Here is a 21,102-nt window from a genome sequence, read left to right on the forward strand (position 1 = left end):
AACTGCCAATGGATTTACTCAATCATCTACCTAAGAAAACCCATTTCTGGCTTCCGTCAGGTCAATTTAAATGCTAAAACAAAGTCAAGGTTGTTTGCACCACTCATAAAAGTTAATACAAATATCATGTCTTGCAACTCAGCCTCTATAATGTACCACTGACTTTAGAATGGCTGCTAGTATTTCCATGATGTAGTTTCCAATGGGCATGGTATCTTACCTACCATGACAAAATTTATGATTGGTCACAATTGAAAAGATGAAGTCATTGTATTGAATGTTTACAACTTAAACCTGAAATGTAAGGCAGAAAAAATGTTCTATAGTGCAATGAACATTGGGTTTAGTTACAGTGCAAAGGGTGCAATTATCTCTCCCAGGCTCTGCAGGATATAATCACATAGTAGGTGATTACTTTTCTTCACAAACAAATATACATATAATTAGTTTTTGAACCATCATTCTTTTCCAATGTAATCTGTAAATCCAATAATTTATTATGTTATATAATCCCATAACCTTAGAATCATAATGTGCTAATTGGCATCATTCATATATATGGCTGTTAATTCATAGTTGTTTAGTTACTATAATGACCAAATCATCAAGTAATTATACAAACACTACACAATACAATAGCACTATTACACTCAAATATCATGCATCAAATGAAAATTTCAGAATTGTTTGCAATAGTGGGTGAAAAACTATTTCTCACTGTATAATCAGAAGTTAGTAAACAGTTAAAGTTGTATGAAAAAGGCAATACAGCTCACTTTTGGTTGTTTTTTTTGTTGTATAATACAAAACCCATACAAGCCTTCCTTTTTTAGATTTATGAAGTGACAGGATTATCAGACAGAAATGAAAATCACATTTTTAAAATTCTTTAAAGAATGTTATGGGAAAGTAATAATCCTATTAATACTGTTTAGGTATTCTTTTACACTTATACTTGTAATTATTTTATATCATTTTTGCACACTGATTTTTAAAAATATTTGTATTTGTTCAACACAATGTTAATTTATTTTTTTTATGAAATACTAATTTATTAGACCACACTTTGGAAATGTTGGCAACAAGGTCTCCTTCTTATAGCCATGGTTATAGGTAACCAGGCCTGTCCAGAATTTTTATACGTGATCATATATACACTGGGATATTATTTACTTAAAATATGAGCTGCACCTGTGTGGTAGCCTCAACATTGCATATACTTGTTGTCCCTCATTTATCCAGGTATTTTCATCTTTTTGTCCACTACCTGGACCACAAGTACAGGATAGGATAGAACATGTTAAGATATGTTAAGAAATGCTGTCTACCCAGTGCCATTACTGTGTAATCAAAAACTGTTTTATGAGTGTCATGACTACAAACAGTTCTTTCTTTACTAATATTTGTATGGAGAACATTTACTGCTAGGGTATATCACATGTTGAATTGCATTGTTCAAAACTACAATTTAATTATAATGCACCAACTAGCTAGAAGCCTGAAAATGTGGACAGAATTTTCATTTAACAGGTGAGAACTTGTCCATTTGTATTGTTTGAATCATAATGAAACCATACTCAATCACAATGTTAAATCAAGCAAACAGTGAATATTTCACTGATGAATGAATACTGAACATAACAAAAGAGCTCTTGTTCAAAGCTGAGAATAAATGTATGTTGACCAAGGTGTTTCTTTCTTATTTTATATAAGTTTGATTACTTATTACATGTAACCATTAGAGATTGTGTGATAAACTTAGTATTGTCATAAGTGACTGCACCAGGATGTGGTCACCAAAAACCTGACAAATTTTGTTCACTGTATATAGTGTATTTTAATATGGCCATATTTTATTTAAGACTCATTTCTATTCAACATGTTACATATTCATACTTTAATCAGCTTCAAAATATGTGAAAATCACATTTCATTAATTAACAAAAAGTATCTAAGAAGACAGTGCCATAAATAATAGCCACTAATGTCATTGTTGTAACACAAACTACGTTCATGTATTATGAATTAATCCTTAAACACATTAAAGTACAATGAAGTCACAAATGTAAAGAAGTTTTATATTTTGTATCCTATGAAGTTTCAGGAATTATGGTCAAAAAATGTTATAACATTCTTACAACCATGTTCAACTGGTATTAAATGTATAATACACATACACTCAATAAACATACATAAAACAGTTTTACACAAAAATAATACTTTAAATTCATATAACAATAATATAATTATGGTTCAAACCCACATACTTAGTTTTTGATAGAAAGGTTGTTTTGCACAACCAATTTTGTTTGGTTAGTCTTAGATATAAAAGTGCTGATTAATAGATACTTTACATTTGTCATTCATTAAATTTAAATTAGAAAGTTACTTCCTATATAAAATATTTTATGTACACAGAATCAACAAAAAATGTGAAAATTTTCAGTTACAATTTCTTAAGAAACACCAAATAGAACTTTTTATGTCACTTTGCCTAACTCACAGTCAATAGTCAAGTGTCATTCCTATACATTCTTTATTGGATACTTTATGTGGCTGAAGACTGCAGGCAGGTGACACAGAAATAACTGAAAACCATGAACTATGGTATGTATAGTTGCAGATTGTTTAGAGTAATGGTACTTCAAAAGATACAAGTATTTCCTCTAAACAAGTACAAAATATGAAAAATGCAAAACACAATAAGGAATAAGGCAAAACATATAAAACCAATTACAATATTAACAAAATCATGTTAGAAAAGTCATCAGCATTTAGAATAATGTGTATTTCATAGTATTACACTGTATTAAACTGACTAGAAAACAAACAAAATCCAAAGCACGTCTTTAAAGTTTGTTAAAGCTTATTTTTTCTATTTAAATTTAATTCTTTCTTCATTAAAAACAATACTGCTAAAATAATCATGGGATGATAAGTTTTATTCTAGCTATAAGAACAACTACTCTTCTAAATCAATATCAATAGCACTGTTTATTGTATTTTTATGCAAACTGTCAGACAGTCATGTGGCTGATATGAAAGTATCTGTTATTTGAGTCCATATTTCAAATGGTCATTTGTCACTAAAGACTTTACATCATAATAAATGATCCAGAAGAAATTGGTTAGAAAAACATATGATCAACTCAGATAGTAATCTAAAGGCACACACCGATATAGTAAACTCAAAATGAGTGAATCAAACAGTTGCAAAGGTAATATGATTCATCAGAGTTACTTTTAGTTCATTAACACTGCTTGGAAGTGAACAGTGCTACCTCGTGTCTTCCTAGAGAATTTCAACATGTCTAATAATGCTTGAGTGCAGTAAGTGTACTGGCCAGTCTATTAGCTCAATTCCTTCTTTTCTAAGAATTTTCTAAACAATTGAGCATGATGGATATGTGTATTACCATACATTAGAGAAACGTTCAGACTTAATACACCTATATACAGTAATGTTAATGGTTGTAAGGTTACATCTCTTAAGTTGTATGGCATTTAAAATGCCATGCCAATGCACAAAAAAAGTCAGTGTAGCCATAACTATCCTCATAACATTTGCCTGCTTCTAAGATGACCAAACCATAGCCTTGGCAATGTTTAAGATAGGCTGTTTGAGAACACAAATTAGACTAATCATAAAGAATAACCATTATAAAAACATTATAAAACCTGTTCCAAATTACTGATTTTTCATCCACTTGCTGTCTTGAACAGTTGATTCACTGAAGGTAACCGGTTGCTGCAAGCCCATTCATTTTGTGTGGTTGTTGACAATGGTCTACCTTATTCAGGTCTCCAACCAACTTCTATTTGTGTTATGAAGGCAAATTCATTTTTTTCTAACTATATTTTGTCAGACTTGTAGGTATTGTGCAAAGACTTGTATTTGACCAATTTTTATCCAGTCTGTTATACTCAGTATCTTTCATGGTTTCATGACATTTCACTTTCTACCTAGATCTCCTCATTCTTTCTTCAGTTGTCACTGTTAATTGACTGAAAAAAACTATTCCTTCACTTGTATACTCAACTGAAACATACATGGTAGATCACATGACTGGCCACCCATTTTGCATAAAAATGGACTCACTGGCACAATTGACATTATTTAACAACAGCAAATGTGTCTTTTCATGATATTCTAAAAACATGTGGAGCAATGTCTTGATAAAAATGAAACAGAAACCCTATAACCCATGCGCTTTCGAAAGGTGGACCTTTCTTCTTCAGGGGCAAACTGGGAGCAGTCGTATGATTGAATGAGTGATATATATAAAGGGTGTTTAGTGACATCATGGGGGTCATCCTGTGTTCTGGGAATTGTTTATTTCTCTGTGTACTGTTGTGAGCATCTCATTTCTGGTGCAAAGTAGCCAACGGCAATAGTGTGCATTAAAAGGTGTCAGTGATATTTTAATTTTGAAATGGCTATATGTATGTGTACTTTTTTTTAAATATGCATAGGTGTTTAAGTAAAATAGAGATAACACCTGTAGAGTGATTGAAAAAGATATTTTATAATAATCAATTTCAAAAACCAGCTTTGATATTTCATGAAAAAACAAAGAACAAAGTAATTTTTCTTTTTCCGACAGAGATGAAACTAATAACTGGAGATCATCGATTCCTGGATCTAGATTAATTCTGAAAGGTTGAACAGTGTTTAGCTTGGCAATCCAATAGCCTTCTTTTATTTCTCTATATGCTTTAGTTTTGAATCCTCTTTTAATGCCACTGAGAGTAACATCGTTAATGGAGTGACCATATTAGTTTAAGCATTCAGCAACAGGAAGATCTTTTGTAGTGTTAATAGATTTATGATTGTTAAAATGTTCTCTTAGAATTGTTTGTGTTTGTCCCACATGATTGCATTATTTACACTGTATAAGGTAAATTGAGTTTTTTGTTTCATAAGTTATTTCTTTAGATATTTTAAAATTTCTTTGATTGTGTTTGTAAGAAAATGAGTCAGTAATTTTTTATGAATTTGCAGGTTTGACAACAGGCTTTACTGCATGGATGACAACCATTTTGGGGTGGGATGTAAACTATGAAAGATATCCTTGTTCACACAAAAAAAATAACATCCAGATTACAGGGTTTCTATTTCAATTTATCAAGCAAATGGGTCTTGTAATAGCCAGGATGTAGAAACATGGATTATCTCTCAACTGCTTCTAATAGTGTATGTTTATACAGTTGCATACACACATTACCAATAAATAAATAATGATCCTTTATACATGGACTTGCATTTCTAATAAAAAAAAATGTTGTCAAAAAATGTTCCAGAATGTATGGCAAAATTTTAATGTTCCCAATTACTAATACACATTCTATTTTTATGTTATATTCAAATACATTTCTTACATAATATTCTTTAACTTACATATTTCATTGAAACTCCAATGAACAGACTTAATAACAGAATAATGAATTTGAAAACTGGAGAAATCAATATTTCTTTTAGGATAACAAATACCATTTTTTCTTTTAATTAAAATATAGCAGCTGCCCATAAATTATATTAAAAAAGTACAACATAATACTGTTTTGCAGTTCCTTGATTAATAATTGTTCATATACTCTTCAATCAGAAAATTATAAGAAGGCTAGATGTTTTTCACATTTTCCAAATCATTGACATGTGAAAAATGTAGGCCATCACCACTCTGGGCTGAAGGTATCCAAGGAAAAAGCCAGACTAAGTACCATCTTGTTCCAAGAACATCCAATAAGTTGCATTTGAAACCAAGGTTATAGGATTCTATATTATGTTTCCTTTCATACTGTGTCTGTCCATAGAATATAACAAGCAGTTGTATCAAAAGAAGATAACTAGTTATGAGAAAGACAACCATTCCTAAAGTGTGAAGAACAGCAACTAGGAATCCAAAAGATGAGACTGCACCAAATACCCATGCAAAATGTGGTGCTATTAGTACAAGAACAGACCCAAATCTTAACCCACCAAGCTGCTGTAAACAATAATCCCATTGATAAGAGACTCCATATATGGCTCCTGAAAATGAATTATACAAGGCTTTAAAAGTTATTACAAATCACAGACATTTTATATTAATGTTGCATCTAACAAAATTTACCTTTTCTTGATTGTAATAAATGGTTTGAAATGCAGTACTAAATATATACTGTTTAAATTTTTACTTTAAAAAAAAGAGTTTTTAACACTAAACAGATGCATTTTAATTTCATATTAAGTAAACCCAGACAGGTTTCAGAAACAAAAGAATAATTAAAACATCTGTTTAGATTTTATTATAACCACACTTTAATGACACTGGAGAATTAAAATCTACATTCTTAAAAGAATAATGTAGACAATTCATGCATTCATAAATTTTGCTCACATACAAACCCAAAATTCTGATTAGATAATTGTACAATGGTACATTTGCACTTATACAAGTGCAAAAGTGCACAATGCTTAAAATATATACTAATGCAAAACTACAATATTTATAACATTAAAGGAAATCACTTCAGTAACATAAACATACAAGAAACATTGTTTCTTTGCTATTCCATGGTTTGTAAATAATAATGGAATACCATTACACCTCAATACAAATTTGAACAGGTGTCTAAAATCTAACAGTTAGGCATAGAGTTTAAATAATCTTTACAAGCAAAGCATATATTTATCTGCAATGATAATCTATGGAAATTAACCTCAATAATTACTGCAACTTCGTAATTTACTTTTAATGTTCTACAGCTAACAATGAATGACAGAAAATAAGCATAGGTTTCAAGTGATATACAAATGCAATTTATACACATACACAAGAAATGTACACGAAAAAAGATGACAACAATTAATCTTCATACTTCTTGATGCTTTAAATTAGAAAATGCACTACTTCATAACTATTATGTTTACAATCATCTCATATGCCTCAAATGTGACAATTAGGCCTAAAGTTATTGGTTGTATAGATCTGATGCTTTGCTAATAACTTCAGCAGAAAGTAAAAACAAAAGTTAAAATCATTATAAAAGGAAAAGGTTATGGCAGAAAAACAACAGTGTAAATTAAGATGTTAATAGATAACAGAAATGTCAGACCATTCAAAGTGGCACCTCAATGCAGCTGAGACATACAATATTCCAAGAAACAAAACACATTATGTTCTTAAGAAGAGCACTATAATTATCAGAACTATAAAATAATAAACACATAACTACAGCAGTTATAACAATGATTATTCACAAGTAAACTAACTGGTTAACTGAAATTAGAATATTCAATTACTGCAACTATATAAATAATCAAAATATTGATGATAGATTTGTTGTTAAGCACAGAGTTACATAACTGATTATCTGTTATCTAGCTGATTTTAAATTTTTTACTTCAAGTTTTCAGGTTTGATGATTTGAATGTCTTGTGTTATGTTCCCATTGCCACTAAATTTGTCCACCCTTTCTTTATTACCAAACAAACTACTAAGACTATCTGTTGGTGTAATTAACTTTGAATTGCTGACTAAAGGGGAGGTACATGTCTTGTAGCATTTGCTGCCAACTTTGTTTTTTTTCTACTTGCATATATTATGGTTTGAAGAACAAGACACTAATCAATTAATTTAATGTAATTTACACAATATACACACACACAAACAACACAACTTACACAGCATCACATCATTAGATATTTATTCAATGATACTGTCTTTACTGCTGATAAAAAGACCAATATTCCAGCCAACACAATGAGGAAACTGCCACAATCTTTTGAAGCTCTCAAAGAGCAACAAACAAGTTAATAATTCAATAATTTAATTTCTGTGAATCTAAAAAATTATTAACATAAATTTTCAAACTATAATTTCTTTCTTTCCTAGATTTGTTGAAAAAGGCAGCAGTATTTCACATAGATTGTTGTTTTGGTATTAAGCACAAAGGTCTATCTGTTCTCTATCCACAATGGATGGGTATTGAAACCCTGTTTTTAGCAGTATAAGTCTACAGACATACTACTGAGCCACTGAGGACCATTTCAAGAGGAACTTAAACTTTGTATGTGTAAAGGACAAATCAGCTAACAATGACTTCAAGGAATTTAGAAACAGTATTAAATTTAACTGTAATGAGCATGTTCTATCAAGCAACACATTTTAGCCCTTAGCTTTGCAGAAAAGGAACTATTGATGGGTAGGAAAACAAAAGGGAGAGATAAGGATGTGATTGATAAACTTATGGTTATAGTTATAAATGATTATTTAACAATACATGGAGAGGATAATCTGCAGGGAAAATAGAGAGAAAAGAATTAGATTATTGAGGAAAGGGTTAAAAACATAACTGACAGAGCAAGAGATAGAATAAAACAGGCTAGCAATGATGGATTTTTTTGCTGTGGATGTACAGGCTGATGATGTAGGGAAAAGTAGGTCAGAAGAACTAATTTGGAAGTACAGGAGGTTGGATAAAGGCATTTAAAGAAAAACATCATAAATGTGTCAAGGGTGCTTTTAGTGGGCATTTGTTACAAACCACAAGATCATACTGATGAAACTGAGAAAATTAACATTGAAATTAAGATTCCAACTGTTATTGAAGCTATAATTATAGGTGATTTTAATTCCCAGCACACAGACTGGGAAATACTAGAGTCAAATTATGAAGAAGAAAAGTTTTTGAAACTGTTCAAGGTGGCTTTCTCCTCTTAAATACAATGGTATTTTAGATTTAGTGTTACTTCAAACACAGAAATGAGATAGAGTGGAAACTAGGTAACATCTAGGTACAAGAAAGAACTGCTGTATTAGGTTCAATGTTTTGTTGCATATGAAAATACAGAATAATGATATTTTGGTCACAAATTTCAAAATACACATTTTTAATAAAAGTGATAAGATGGTCTACTAACTGCCAATAAAAATCAGATACTGGTAGCAACAAAGATCAAGTTGTTGTAGAAGCTTCTTAAACTTATCCAGTGTAATGTGCCCTCCGTACGAGAAACCAGTTTACCTATCATTGGCATGACTGCTATCCTTCTTTACCTTAAGAAACATAAATCTAGCATAATGTTTGCAAACAGTAAGCATCTACATTGTTTGTCTTCTAAAGCAAGCACATACACCTCTACATTTGTCTTAAAAAAAAAAAAGTTCTTGAGCTTGTGACACTTCCAAAATTTTCACTTTCATCCAAGATAGCATCATCACAATCAAAAAGGAAAATATGTCTGTACTGTCAGTACTTTTGAATGCATATAAGCCTATGACAGCCTATTCTCCAAGTTCACCATACCTGTCCTTAATCTTCAACTCTCACCTAATTTTCTGATAACAGTGATCAAAATAGTCAATTATGAAATGTACCCCCTATCATAAACCAAATACATCTGTACCTTCAAACAAGACATCAAGCATTTTATCAAGGTCTTCATGTATAATAATGAACAAGCAAAGGATAAAAAACCAATCACCCTTTTCTAAAGAATGTTTGCCCTTAGTATTTTTGGAACACTCACAATATTAAATGTAATGTTCTAGATTAACTGACAGTTAATTTTAATATAAGTATGATAGGCAAAAAAATAGGTGTGGTACTTCCTTTGTAACAGTGTAACATAAAGGTTGGCTACCCAAATAATAAAAAGGGCCTTTTTTTGAATTTGATAAAAATGCAAGATAATGACCTACAGCAACAATCCTTGTAACCCCTAATTTGAGAGTTAAAAAGATACATGTACCTACAGAGCCTAGGTGTTCACCCATTGATCTAATATTTTTTCACTTAGGTGTCTAAGTTCTGACTTTGTTTTAATGCAAGAAAGAAATTTTTTCTCTGCTTTTGTTGGAGTGTTGTCATTCACAGAGAAATGACTAAATTTTTTTTAGACTCTCTTGGTGCAAATAGCTTCTTTAACAAATCCTTCAACATACTAATCAAAGATAATTTTACTCTCACCATATGCACAGGTGAAGCACATTCCTGTTTCAGCAAACATCTGTGATGGAACTTGTACGCTCATAAGTTCTGGAATATTTGAATCAAATTCACTATGTATATGTAAGGCATCAATGATCAAAACATATCCAGACTTATCCCAATCAAAAGCCGTTCATATACTATCTGGCAAAAGAAGCTCTATTAAAAATGAAAAAATGTGCACACTTTTTCTAAAAGCAAAACCATCATGCAATCCTGATGGAAATTAGGCAGAGGAATCACAGGAAATTCATATTTCTCAACAGTTTTGTTCATATCTATGCCTCCTTTGATTTTGAAATAACTAGCAACCTTGCCATCAGTTGTCTTTCTTGCATTATACAAAAAAACTGACATTTAATGTTTGTTTTGAAACAACACCTGCATCTTTCAAAAACCTAAATTTTTCTTCTTTTGCAGTTTCCAGAGAGGAGCCATTTCATCAGTTATCCTTTCCTTCTTAAATAACAGCCACCTGACTACAGTTTAGCTGTAATGTTCTAGATTACAATTTGTATGTGTCTTAAAATTAAAAAGAACTCTAAACAGTTGTAAACCATCTCTGTCAAAGAATAAATGCATGAATGAACACCATACATTTAATCCATTACAAGTTTTACTTTTTTTTTTATATGTACTGTAATATTACCTTAAGTACTTCTAGTGAATTTATTGCACAGAATTAGGATAATTAATTTACAAAATACAGTTTACTTGTGATCAAAAATGCTTATTGATATTTACAACAAATAATACTGAGAAGTAAACTATGAAAGTGCTTTTTCAGTCTACACATTTAAACACACCTTTTGGTTTTATTCAGTTATCATTGTGAATTTGTAAACAGATATTTACTTAACCATAAATGAATAACCATTTCAATCTTTACCTCACACATTATTCTGCAATAATGAGAAAATTCTCAGCAAATTAATATTAACAGATTAAAATGTAATAAAAATAATTTTTCCTTATATACTAGTACCCACCCGTGTGAATTATCTGCATTAATATTTATACAGTATGGAAACATATTTACAAAATATAATAACAACAATGTCAGTGAAATACTTTTGGTGATGATAGGGATAGTTGACTTCTACTAAACTGTACCTACCAATCCAAATATATAAAATTGCCACTAAGTAGTATCTCTGGTTGTGATAACCAACACAACATCCAGTAAACATGCAGTGATGATCACGTTTCAGTATACATTCATTACAAATTGGGCAATGATAAGACCTTGGAGGCGAATTTAACTCGCACAAATGACAGTAACGCCATTCTTGTTTCAGAATTGCTGGTAAAGATTTCTGTTTGCCAGATGCATCAACCCGTTTTAGAAGATACATATTACCAAAGATATTAAATACTATGAAGCAACTAACGAGAATGTGAATGAGTACAACTGTGGAGAAGTAGGTGTGGTAATTTGGAAGAACAACGCAACCTTCCCATAATACAGCGAAGGGAATTCCAACTACCATAAATATAAAAAGACTTCGATCTCGACGATTTCGCGGAAGCAAGTCCTTGCTATGCATAGGCAGTATTGCATCATTACTAACCATTTTAAATTGAATAATTTACAAAACCAACATAAAAATTACCGTAACATTAACACTGATATCTAAAATTTTATAAGATTTGACGATATTAGTGCCACTCTGTGGAGAAACTCGAAATATAGAGACTTAAACGTGAAATAAGCCTTTCCTCTAATATTACCTCCTAAAATCTAAAAGGAAATAAGGGTTTACAGGTGCATTCAAAAATGTTATCTAAATTAAATTTTATACAGTTTATAAGATATTGTGAAACTTATATTCAAAGATTATGCTACTACGTTGTTACTGTTAATAGTAAGAAAATAATGTTTTTTGTTGTTTTTTTTACTGCTTTTCAAAATTAAATTGAAACGCACGACCTTTCATGTCTATATTATCACGGTATTGTAGTTAGGGCGATCAACTCGCAATTTGTGGGCCGTGAGTCCATAGCCTGTCATTAAAAAATTGTCGCTCTTTTAGCCATGATGCATTATTATATGATACTCAGTTCTATTTCTTGTTAGTAAAAGACGAACTAAGAGTTGGAATTGGGTAGTGTTGACTAGCCATCTTGCCTCAACTCTATCGCTTCTAACTTACGGACAGCTGAGATAGTTCTCGAATGATTTTGTGTGAAACGTAACAAACAAAAGATGTCCCCTTAAAATTATTTTGCGTCTATGGTTTTCTAGTTTCATATTTCGTATTAAATTTATACTACGTAATTTTATTACTAGGAGCGGGAACTCCCCAGTCACACAGCAGTATGTCTGCAGACGTAAAACACTAGAAAACAGATTTCGATACCCGTGGTGGGCACAGCACAGATAGTCCATTGTCTAACTTTGATCTTTATTGCAAACAAACAATGCTAAAGAAGGGCAAGCGCTAAATTTTGTGAAATTCTCGCGTTCCACACACCCACTGGCCAATGAACTTCTAAAAAAAAATATTTATAATTATTAATCTTTATTGCACAAATATTAAAATTAATTAGTTCAATTCATTGCACATTATCAAAGAAAAATATTGCAGTTAAGCAATAATTTAACACGCAAACACATTACATAAATATTCACATGCATTGTACAGTTTTAAAATAAAAATCCAAAATTGAAAATTTGATAAGGTAAGTGAAGTATTAGTCAACACAAATTATAAGTAAATAAATGTCTCCTAGTAGCACAGCGGTATGTCTGTGGACTCACACCACCAAAAATGGGATTTCGATACCCGTGATGGGCAGAGCACAGATAGCCGATTGTGTAGCCTTGTGCTTAATTCTAAACAAAGAAACAAAATGATAGAGCTATGAAAAAATATATAATAATAAATAAATAATTATACAGTTTCCTATATAATCTTAAGAGAAGTTTAGATTTTGGAAATTAGGCACAAAATTACAAAATGGACTCTTTCTGCTATACACATCACAGTTACAGAAAGCGGGTTTCTAGCGTTATAAGTCCGCAGACATGCCGTTGAGCTACTGGTGGGCTAAGAAAATTTAAAACTGAAGAATAAAAACATAATAAAAAGCTAAAACGTTCATTTATCCCATTAGGATAAATATTTCCCAGATGAAATAAAAAGTTTTGTTTTATTGTAGTTTGTGGATATGTTTGTTCGCAAGGACTTTCTTCAAAGCAAGTATTTTAAAATCATCAAGCGAATAATTAAAGTGTCAAGCTACTGATTTATGTGGTTACAAACTGATATATGTCTGAGATATTCTCAAATACGTTCTTCTTATAATCTACTGTTATTTTTTTCGTTGTAAAAGCTTTCACAACACGTGCATAGAACGGAATATATTGCACATTTTGATGTGCAGTTAGGCCGTAAATGTAAAAATTTGATTTAGGACCTTGCGCGGATGTTCTTGTGTCAATATTAAGCACAGGTGTTGCAGCGTCTTCTATTACAGTAATATTTATGTTTGATGAGATAGATTTCTGACAGCTGCTGCAAACTAAGTAATTTCAATACTGTTATTGTTACAGTAATAAATTACGGAGTCTTCGAAATATACATTTAGTTGTGTCAAATTCATTTAAAATATTAAAATTATTTAATATATTATTTTAACCTGTTTGTTGTTCGTCTGGTATGTGAAAATAAGAGATGACCTGATACACAGGAGAGTTTAGTGTTTATTTCCATGAGAAATGGACAGGAGTTAAGGTTTTGATTTGCAACGGACTTACAAGTTGTTGTTTTTTTCAGGATATTTTAAGAGTACCTACGATCATGAAACAAAAATCATGATCATATTCAATAAAAAGGTTTGCAGAATTTGGGTCCGTTTTAGTTCTCATATATATTCCACTAACCTGCTCATACAGTTCATCGTTAAAACAAAGCCCACTGCCTTTTGAAGCTAGTTCTGCCAGAAGGACCAGAGTGTTAGTGAGAGAGATAAGTTCAGAATGTTTGCCAAATAAATGTTTTAAGGTTGTAGAGCCTTCCTGTTGTGATACTACTTTAAAGATTTGATGTCCATAGTGGATAAAAAGACTGAGTATGGTTTGGGGTTAAAAGTAACTGTGTTGAAGAGTTTAAGAGCATAATAATTATTCTTAAGATAATTAGCGATTAAGTTGACGAGAGAGGCCATTACAGAATCTAAATAACTGGAGATAAATTCGATTATTGCATTGCAGGTAGCACAATGGGCCTAGCAGGATTGTTGCTTTATAAAGTTTAAGCAATAAATAGGAAAAAACATGTCTGAGAGTCAGAAACACTGAAAGTTTTTTGAAAATTTGTCTCTAGAACATGGCATTACATTGGGAAAAAAATAATATATTAGTTCTTTCAGGATGCAGATACCATTCAAATGACTAAGTATCACTCTCAATCTAAAGTAAGGGATTAATATCCCCGAAAAATCACCCAACCAGCCAGTAGAAAAGAACACTGTTGTTTTCTATACAGAATGCACTATGTTACTACAGAACCTTTAACAAGAATGCTCACATGATACCTTAGTTGACTGAAACAATTACGTGTGTAACTAGGGTGAGAAAAACTTCGCGGCTCCCTTGACTGGATTTCTACATTAACAACAAAGTGTACAGAAATTTTGAAAAGTTATGTGTTAACTAAATGAACAGAAACACATTGAAAGCTTAGTATACCATCATAGTGTTGATAAATGTCTACATCATTATATTTGATATTGTTTTACAGCAGTTACATTATACAAATTTATGTATATTAATGCATTAAATATTGAAGTGATCTTAGAAACCTTGTCCGTGAAGCACTAGTAATGTGAAGAGAAATCAAGAAAGTTGCAAACTGATCATTTGATTATAAAATGAAGCTACTATAAACTGCTTTGATGCATCTCAGAGCTACTGGTATGGGTATTAACAATTTTATTAATAAGGTGAGAACAGAGTTTCGATCTTCCTAGGCCATCTTCAGGTGAAGAAAGAAAGAGTTTGCAAGTGATCGTTACCGGATACATGTCTAAGGGACGAGAGTATAAATGGGTACAGTACTGTAGGGAGCGCTGCAGTTGGGTGTCAGGTTATTAATTAGTATAGGTATAGAGGTGTTCCTTTATATTGATTTAATTTTGGTTTTAGTTATTACATAAGAAGGGCTTCCTTGATTTTGCGTTTGTTTATATTTGTTTCCCTACTTAGTATTTGGGTGTTTTCCATGGTAATGTTGTTTATTTGATTTGCAGTGTTCAAAAACGTGTGAAGATGTTTTTTGTGTTCTTTGAATTCAGTTTCAATTTTTCTGCTTGTTTCTTCAATATAGAAGTCGTAGCACATGTTGCATTGTATTTTATAAATTGTGTTGGTGTTGTGTTTGTCAGTGTAGTTTTTACACAGTATGGACTTTAGTCGTATTTACTAGAATGTTGTGTTTTGTTATACTTTTTTTTCGGGAACATGTGGTATGCATCAGTATAAGGTGTTGTATCTTGGGATTTATTGTTGTTTGTTTGCTGTTGGTCCAGGTGTATGGGTATAATTTTTCCACGGTTTTTTTGGGAAGGGGTTATTTGTTGATGTTGATGAGATGTTGTTTTATTTTGTTGATTTCGTCATTAATTTTGTCGGATGAACATAGTTTTGTGGCTGTGTTTACTTGGTTTCTTAATATGTTGTTTTTGTTTCGTTTCATGTGCTAAGTAACAGGAAATGTATAATCCAGTATGGGTGATTTTTCTGTGGATTTCTGTTTTGAATTGTGTATCAGTTCTAGTAATATTGAGGTTGAAAGATGCTATTTTGTTAGTTTTTTCCTGTTCACAGGCGAACGTAAGGTTGAAGTGTATCGAGTTAACGTGATTGAAAAACTAAATGTGTGTTCTATAGATATGAATACAGCAGTTTTATTATCAACATACATGTACCAGTATAGTGGTAGGTTTAAAGCTCAATTGATCACTTGAGATTCAATCTGTGTCATTAAAATGTTAGCTAGAGCTGGTGACACGGGATTCCCCATACCTAGACCATTTATTTGCAGGTAGATTTGGTTATTGAACATAATGTTAGTTTTGGTGGTAGTGAATTCTATAAGGGTTGCTAATTGGTTACTGTGGATGTGTATCAATTGGTTAGGCTTTTGGATATAAAGTTGTAAGGCTGTTTTACAGGCTTCAGTTGTGGGGACTCCTGTGAAGAGGGAGATTACATCAAAACTGGCCATTAAGGCTTTATGATTTAGTTGATTAAGAATATATTTAAAGTTAAAAGAGTCTTTGAAAAAGGAGCCTGTTTATGTTACATGTTTAGTAAATGCCCACGCTGCATACTTACCGAAGTTGTAGTTAAATGATTCATAGGTCGACATTATGGGTCGTAGTGGACAATCGGGTTTCTGAGGTTTGGGAGTGCCGTATAGTTGTGGTGTGCGTGAATCGGTCTTTCGTAGGTAAGAATAAATGTTTTCTGAGATTGTGTTGGTTTTTTCATTTGTAGTAGTATTTTGTTTAATTGCTTTTCATGTGTTTTTGTTGTATTTGTATTTAGTAGTTTAAATTTGTTTATATCTCATAAGATGTTCATTTTTTGAATGTATTCATTTGTGTTAATTATAACTATATAATTGCGTTTATCTGCTTTTAGAATTTTGATGTTGTCTAATTTTAAATTGTTTATAGAAATAATATATTTTCGTGTTTGTATGTTTTTTATTTTTCTTTTCTGTGAAATTATGTTGATAGTTTTGTGTGAAAATTCTTTGAAAAGGTTGTTTAAGATACTGTTTTTAGGTGTTTCGGGGAAATAGCTGTTTTTAGTTCTACTTGGAAAGATAAATTGTTGGTTGTCGGAGGAATTGTTGTCGAAGTTTTCTTCTTTCTGGTGGTTTTCTTCCGTTCTTTTGTTGGTGTTTTCAATGTATGTAAAGCGGATCACCTGATCACGATTTAACCTGGGAAATCCTTACACCCATATATATTATAATAGTTCGGTGTATCCGATCACAAATAAATTTTTAAGTGTTGACCTACCTGTTGGTAATCAATGTTACCTAAGAATACAGGTTCAACTGTCATTTTATTTATTTATTTAAGTTCAATCTTAAAATTGGAGAAATTGAATATTTTGTCACTGCACTCTCCAAATTTAATTATATTTATATATAGTGTTTTGTTGTTGTTTTGAGTTAAACACAAAGCTGCACAATGGGCTACCTGTGGTCTGCCCACCACTGATATCGAAACCCGGTTTTTAGCGTTGGAAGTCCGCAAACATACTGCTGAGCCACTGGGGGGCATATTTATACATCGACTTAACATAATTTTCAAGCCTCAAACCGAGAAAGTTTTCAATTTTTATTATAGGTACCGGCACCGGTATAATAAAGAAGCGCTTTCATAACCTAATTCTTCTTAAACTTTAATGCTGCCACAAAAAAAAAGGAATACTGGTAGTTTATATCTCTAATATTCATTTAAATTCAGCAATGCAAGGAATATCAAAATTTCACTAATTTTTTACTGAAACGTTTTTGAGACCATTCATATTTTTCACTTCAATGAAATTTCTTCAAAAAGTCTTTATTAGTTTTATTTTCAAAGAACTCACTGTAACTCGGGTCAATATTGAGTTTACAATGCAACAGTTCTTTTACTATTGATTCATCCATTACACCTCTTTCTTGAGACCAAATGCTATTCATCACCGAAAATACTCTTTCAACAGGAGCAGAAGTGCCTGGTAAACCAAAAATATACTCCATAACTTGCCTGAGATTAGGTACAGAAATACTTTGATCTTAGAAGTGATTAAAAAGTTCTACCCATTTTTCTTCACAACCTATTTCTTTTGCTTTCCACTCGTCACATTTTGATGACCAGAAAGATCTACCAAGAATAACTTCATCAAACAGATCAACATTGATTACAGCATTTCCAAACGTTTCATTAATTTTTTCAGCAGCTGCTTCTGTGTCAGGCCACACGAAAACATTGTCTTTTATCCAAACAAAGTATTTCCCACCACCAAAACTATTTTCCCACAGCTCAATGTAAGACAGGCAGCAATCAGAAAAAAATGGTAAATTTCTTCCTAATCAAGTCTACCTGGCATCCTCCATCTTCCTTTAGCACACTGAGTTTTTTTTTTTGGTTTTTTTTGGCAGCACCAAGGGGAATAAAGTTTTTCTCGTCTTTCATTCAGGTTGGTTTTCAACTTATTAAGTTCTGCAACAATATCACTTGCAGTTGGTTTTGTTTTCTTTGTGGCTAAAATCACTTTGTTGAACAAGCCTAGTTGTTCATGAACAAACCATAAATACATTTCTTCACAGTTACTCTCAAAAAATCTTTTTATCAACAATGGGCACTGTTCTTGTGAACAAAAAATATGACTTCCGTCCTCCATAAATCTGGGGAATTCTCTCAATAACTGCTACCACGCGCAGTATAAATATAAAAATACTTGTAAATTTTGACCACCAAGCTTTCCATTTCAATAGGAAAGACATCAACTGTAGTTTGGAGATAGTTATGTAGAATATGAGCACCACAACCAACACCTACAATATTTCTGCCAAGTTCTTCTTCAATCGACTACATACATTGTTTTCCCCTTTCTCTTTACACTTCCAAAATTTGTATTGCAATTATCATCACAATAAGCAACAAGTTTTTTGACAAATCATGTTTTTATAGTGGACACCAAACAATTCGTCAAAATTTCTGATATAACTCCAGGAACCGACTGAAAGTCTAAAAATTTTACTTTCACTCCTTCCTGTGGTTTCGACTCGTAATCTGGGGGTCGTGGGTTTGAATCCCAGTCCACCAAACCTGCTCACTCTTTCAGCTGTGGGGGCGTTATAATGTGACGGTTAATCCCACTATCCGTTGGTAAAAGAGTAGCCCAAGAGTTGGCAGTGGGTGGTGATGTATAACTGCCTTCCCTCTAGTCTTACACTGCTAAATTAGGGACGACTAGCACAGTTAGCCCTAGAGTAGCTTTGCGCGAAATTCTAAATGAAACAAAACAAAAAGCAATACCTTTGAAAATATGCATGCGACAGCACTATGGCTCTCTCTATCCATCATCTAATAAAATGAAAACTTAAAATTATTTTTTGTCAACACTAAATCAGGACTCTATGCAGATTTTAACATTTTCCGTGTATCCTTTTTGGAGTTTATACCTTTTCATCAAAAACCGGAACATTCCGAGACAATTCAGTGTCAGCCAGAACAAATTAACACAGGATATTTTGATCAGTGATGTCGAGAAAACCCACTTGTAGAGAAATATATATGCAAAAACGGCTTGTTTGGGTTGAGAAAATATTTTACATAGAAGAGCGAACAACGTTTCGACCTTCTTCGGTCATCGTCAGGTTCACAAAGAAAGAGGTAACTGACCGGAAGCTGACCACATGTTTGAAAGGGGGTTGTCTAACTGAGTGTCAGAATGTAGAGGGCGGTGTTAGATGTGTGAATATATAATTTTATTTATTTTATTATATTAATATAGGTATAAAGGTGTTCCTTTATATTGGTTTATTTTGGGTTTAAGTTGTTGTATAAGTAAGGCTTCTTTAATTTTGCGTTTGTTTATGTTTGTTTCTTTATTTAGTATTTGAGTGTTTTCTATGGTTATGTTGTGTTTATTTGACTTGCAGTGTTCGAAAACGTGTGAAGGTGACTTTTTATGCTCTTTGAATCTGGTTTCCATTTTTCTACTTGTTTCTCCAATATAGAAGTCGTGGCAGTTATCACATTGTATTTTATAAATCATGTTGGTGTGGTGTTTGTCAGTGTAGTTTTTACATAGTATAGACCTCAGTTTCGTGCCTGGTTTTTGAATAAATTTTGCATTAACTGGAATGTCATATTTTGTTACTAGTGTTTGCCAAATGTTGGTTATTTGTCTGCTGATGTCAGGAATATATGGTATACAGCAGTATATGGTTTCGTGATTTTTTGATTCGTGAGATATATTTACTTTAGATGGTTGATTTTGCTTTCTGTCTAGGTGTGTGCGTATAATGTTTTCTACGGTTTGTGGAGGAAACTTATTGATGTTGATGAAGTATTGTTTTATTTTATCTAATTCATCGTTAATTTTATCTGGTGAGCATAGTTTTATGGCTGTGTTTATTTGGTTTCTTAGTATGTTGAGTTTTTGTTTTGTTTCATGTGCTGAGTCCCAAGGAATGTATAGTCCAGTATGGGTGATTTTTCGGTGGATTTCTGTTTTCAATTGTGTGTCGGTTCTTGTAATTTTGAGGTTAAGAAATGATATTTGATTGCTTTCTTCCTGTTCACATGTGAAGTTAATGTTGGGATGTATTGAGTTAATGTGATTGAAAAAATTAAGTATGTGTTCTGTAGATTTGAATCCCGCAACCGTGTCATCTACATATCTGTACCATATGTTTATTTGGTTTCTTAGTATGTTGAGTTTTTGTTTTGTTTCATGTGCTGAGTCCCAAGGAATGTATAGTCCAGTATGGGTGATTTTTCGGTGGATTTCTGTTTTGAATTGTGTGTCGGTTCTTGACAATGACCGAAGAAGGTCGAAACGTTGTTTGCTCTTCTATGTAAAATATTTTCTCAACCCAAACGAGCCGTTTTTGCATATAAACTTTTTCTTGTTACTGAAACGTAAATTTCATGAATTAATTTAGAAACAAAGAAAAGAAACATATATGACTATGAACTCTCATTTATTGATTTTATTCTAAAATATCAAGTTACAAGTAATCGTATAGCAGTGTACTGAATCACACAACATAGTACATGTGACAATGAACTTTCATATATTTCTAAATAACATGTTACAAGTAAACATACAGCAAAAATATTATCAGTACTTTATATTTCTGATTTCCCATTAACCTACACAATTTTGGTGTGGCCAGTGGGGAGATGCATTCCCCCACCCACCCCTCTGTATCTATCCCTGGTCCTGGTTTGAGGGGTCTGTCTCAGCCAAACCAGGGCGTATGGTAAGCCTATTCATACACCATGTTAAAATGAATAATACGTAAAATATAATCTCAAGGATGTTTGTAAATGATACAGTGAATCTTAAAAATCAGTAAATTTTTACGATGGTTAATTTCTTTAATA

The 21,102-nt window shown here is 32.0% G+C and overlaps 1 protein-coding gene across 1 annotated transcript; it reads right to left on the minus strand.

Moving 5' to 3' along the window:
• Positions 1-1,828: 1,828 nt before the first annotated feature.
• Positions 1,829-11,696, minus strand: LOC143245452 (putative palmitoyltransferase ZDHHC24). Its single transcript, XM_076491818.1, has 2 exons — positions 11,093-11,696; positions 1,829-6,031 (listed from the first exon to the last, which is right to left on the minus strand). Exons 1-2 carry the CDS (start codon positions 11,547-11,549, stop codon positions 5,622-5,624), a joined length of 867 nt encoding a protein of 288 aa, XP_076347933.1. The 5' UTR covers positions 11,550-11,696; the 3' UTR covers positions 1,829-5,621.
• Between the last annotated feature and the right edge of the window lie 9,406 nt (positions 11,697-21,102).

This window comes from Tachypleus tridentatus, chromosome 1 (genome assembly GCF_004210375.1).
Source record: "Tachypleus tridentatus isolate NWPU-2018 chromosome 1, ASM421037v1, whole genome shotgun sequence".
In the NCBI taxonomy this organism is placed as follows: Eukaryota; Metazoa; Arthropoda; class Merostomata; order Xiphosura; family Limulidae; genus Tachypleus; species Tachypleus tridentatus.

Excerpts from the sequence above, each read along its gene's own strand:
- LOC143245452 (XM_076491818.1), bottom strand. The coding sequence starts at position 11,549 with ATGGTTAGTAATGATGCAATACTGCCTATGCATAGCAAGGACTTGCTT. Across the intron at positions 6,032-11,092 it reads AATTTTATATATTTGGATTG|GAGCCATATATGGAGTCTCT; the intron begins GTAGGTACAGTT and ends ATTCATTTTCAG.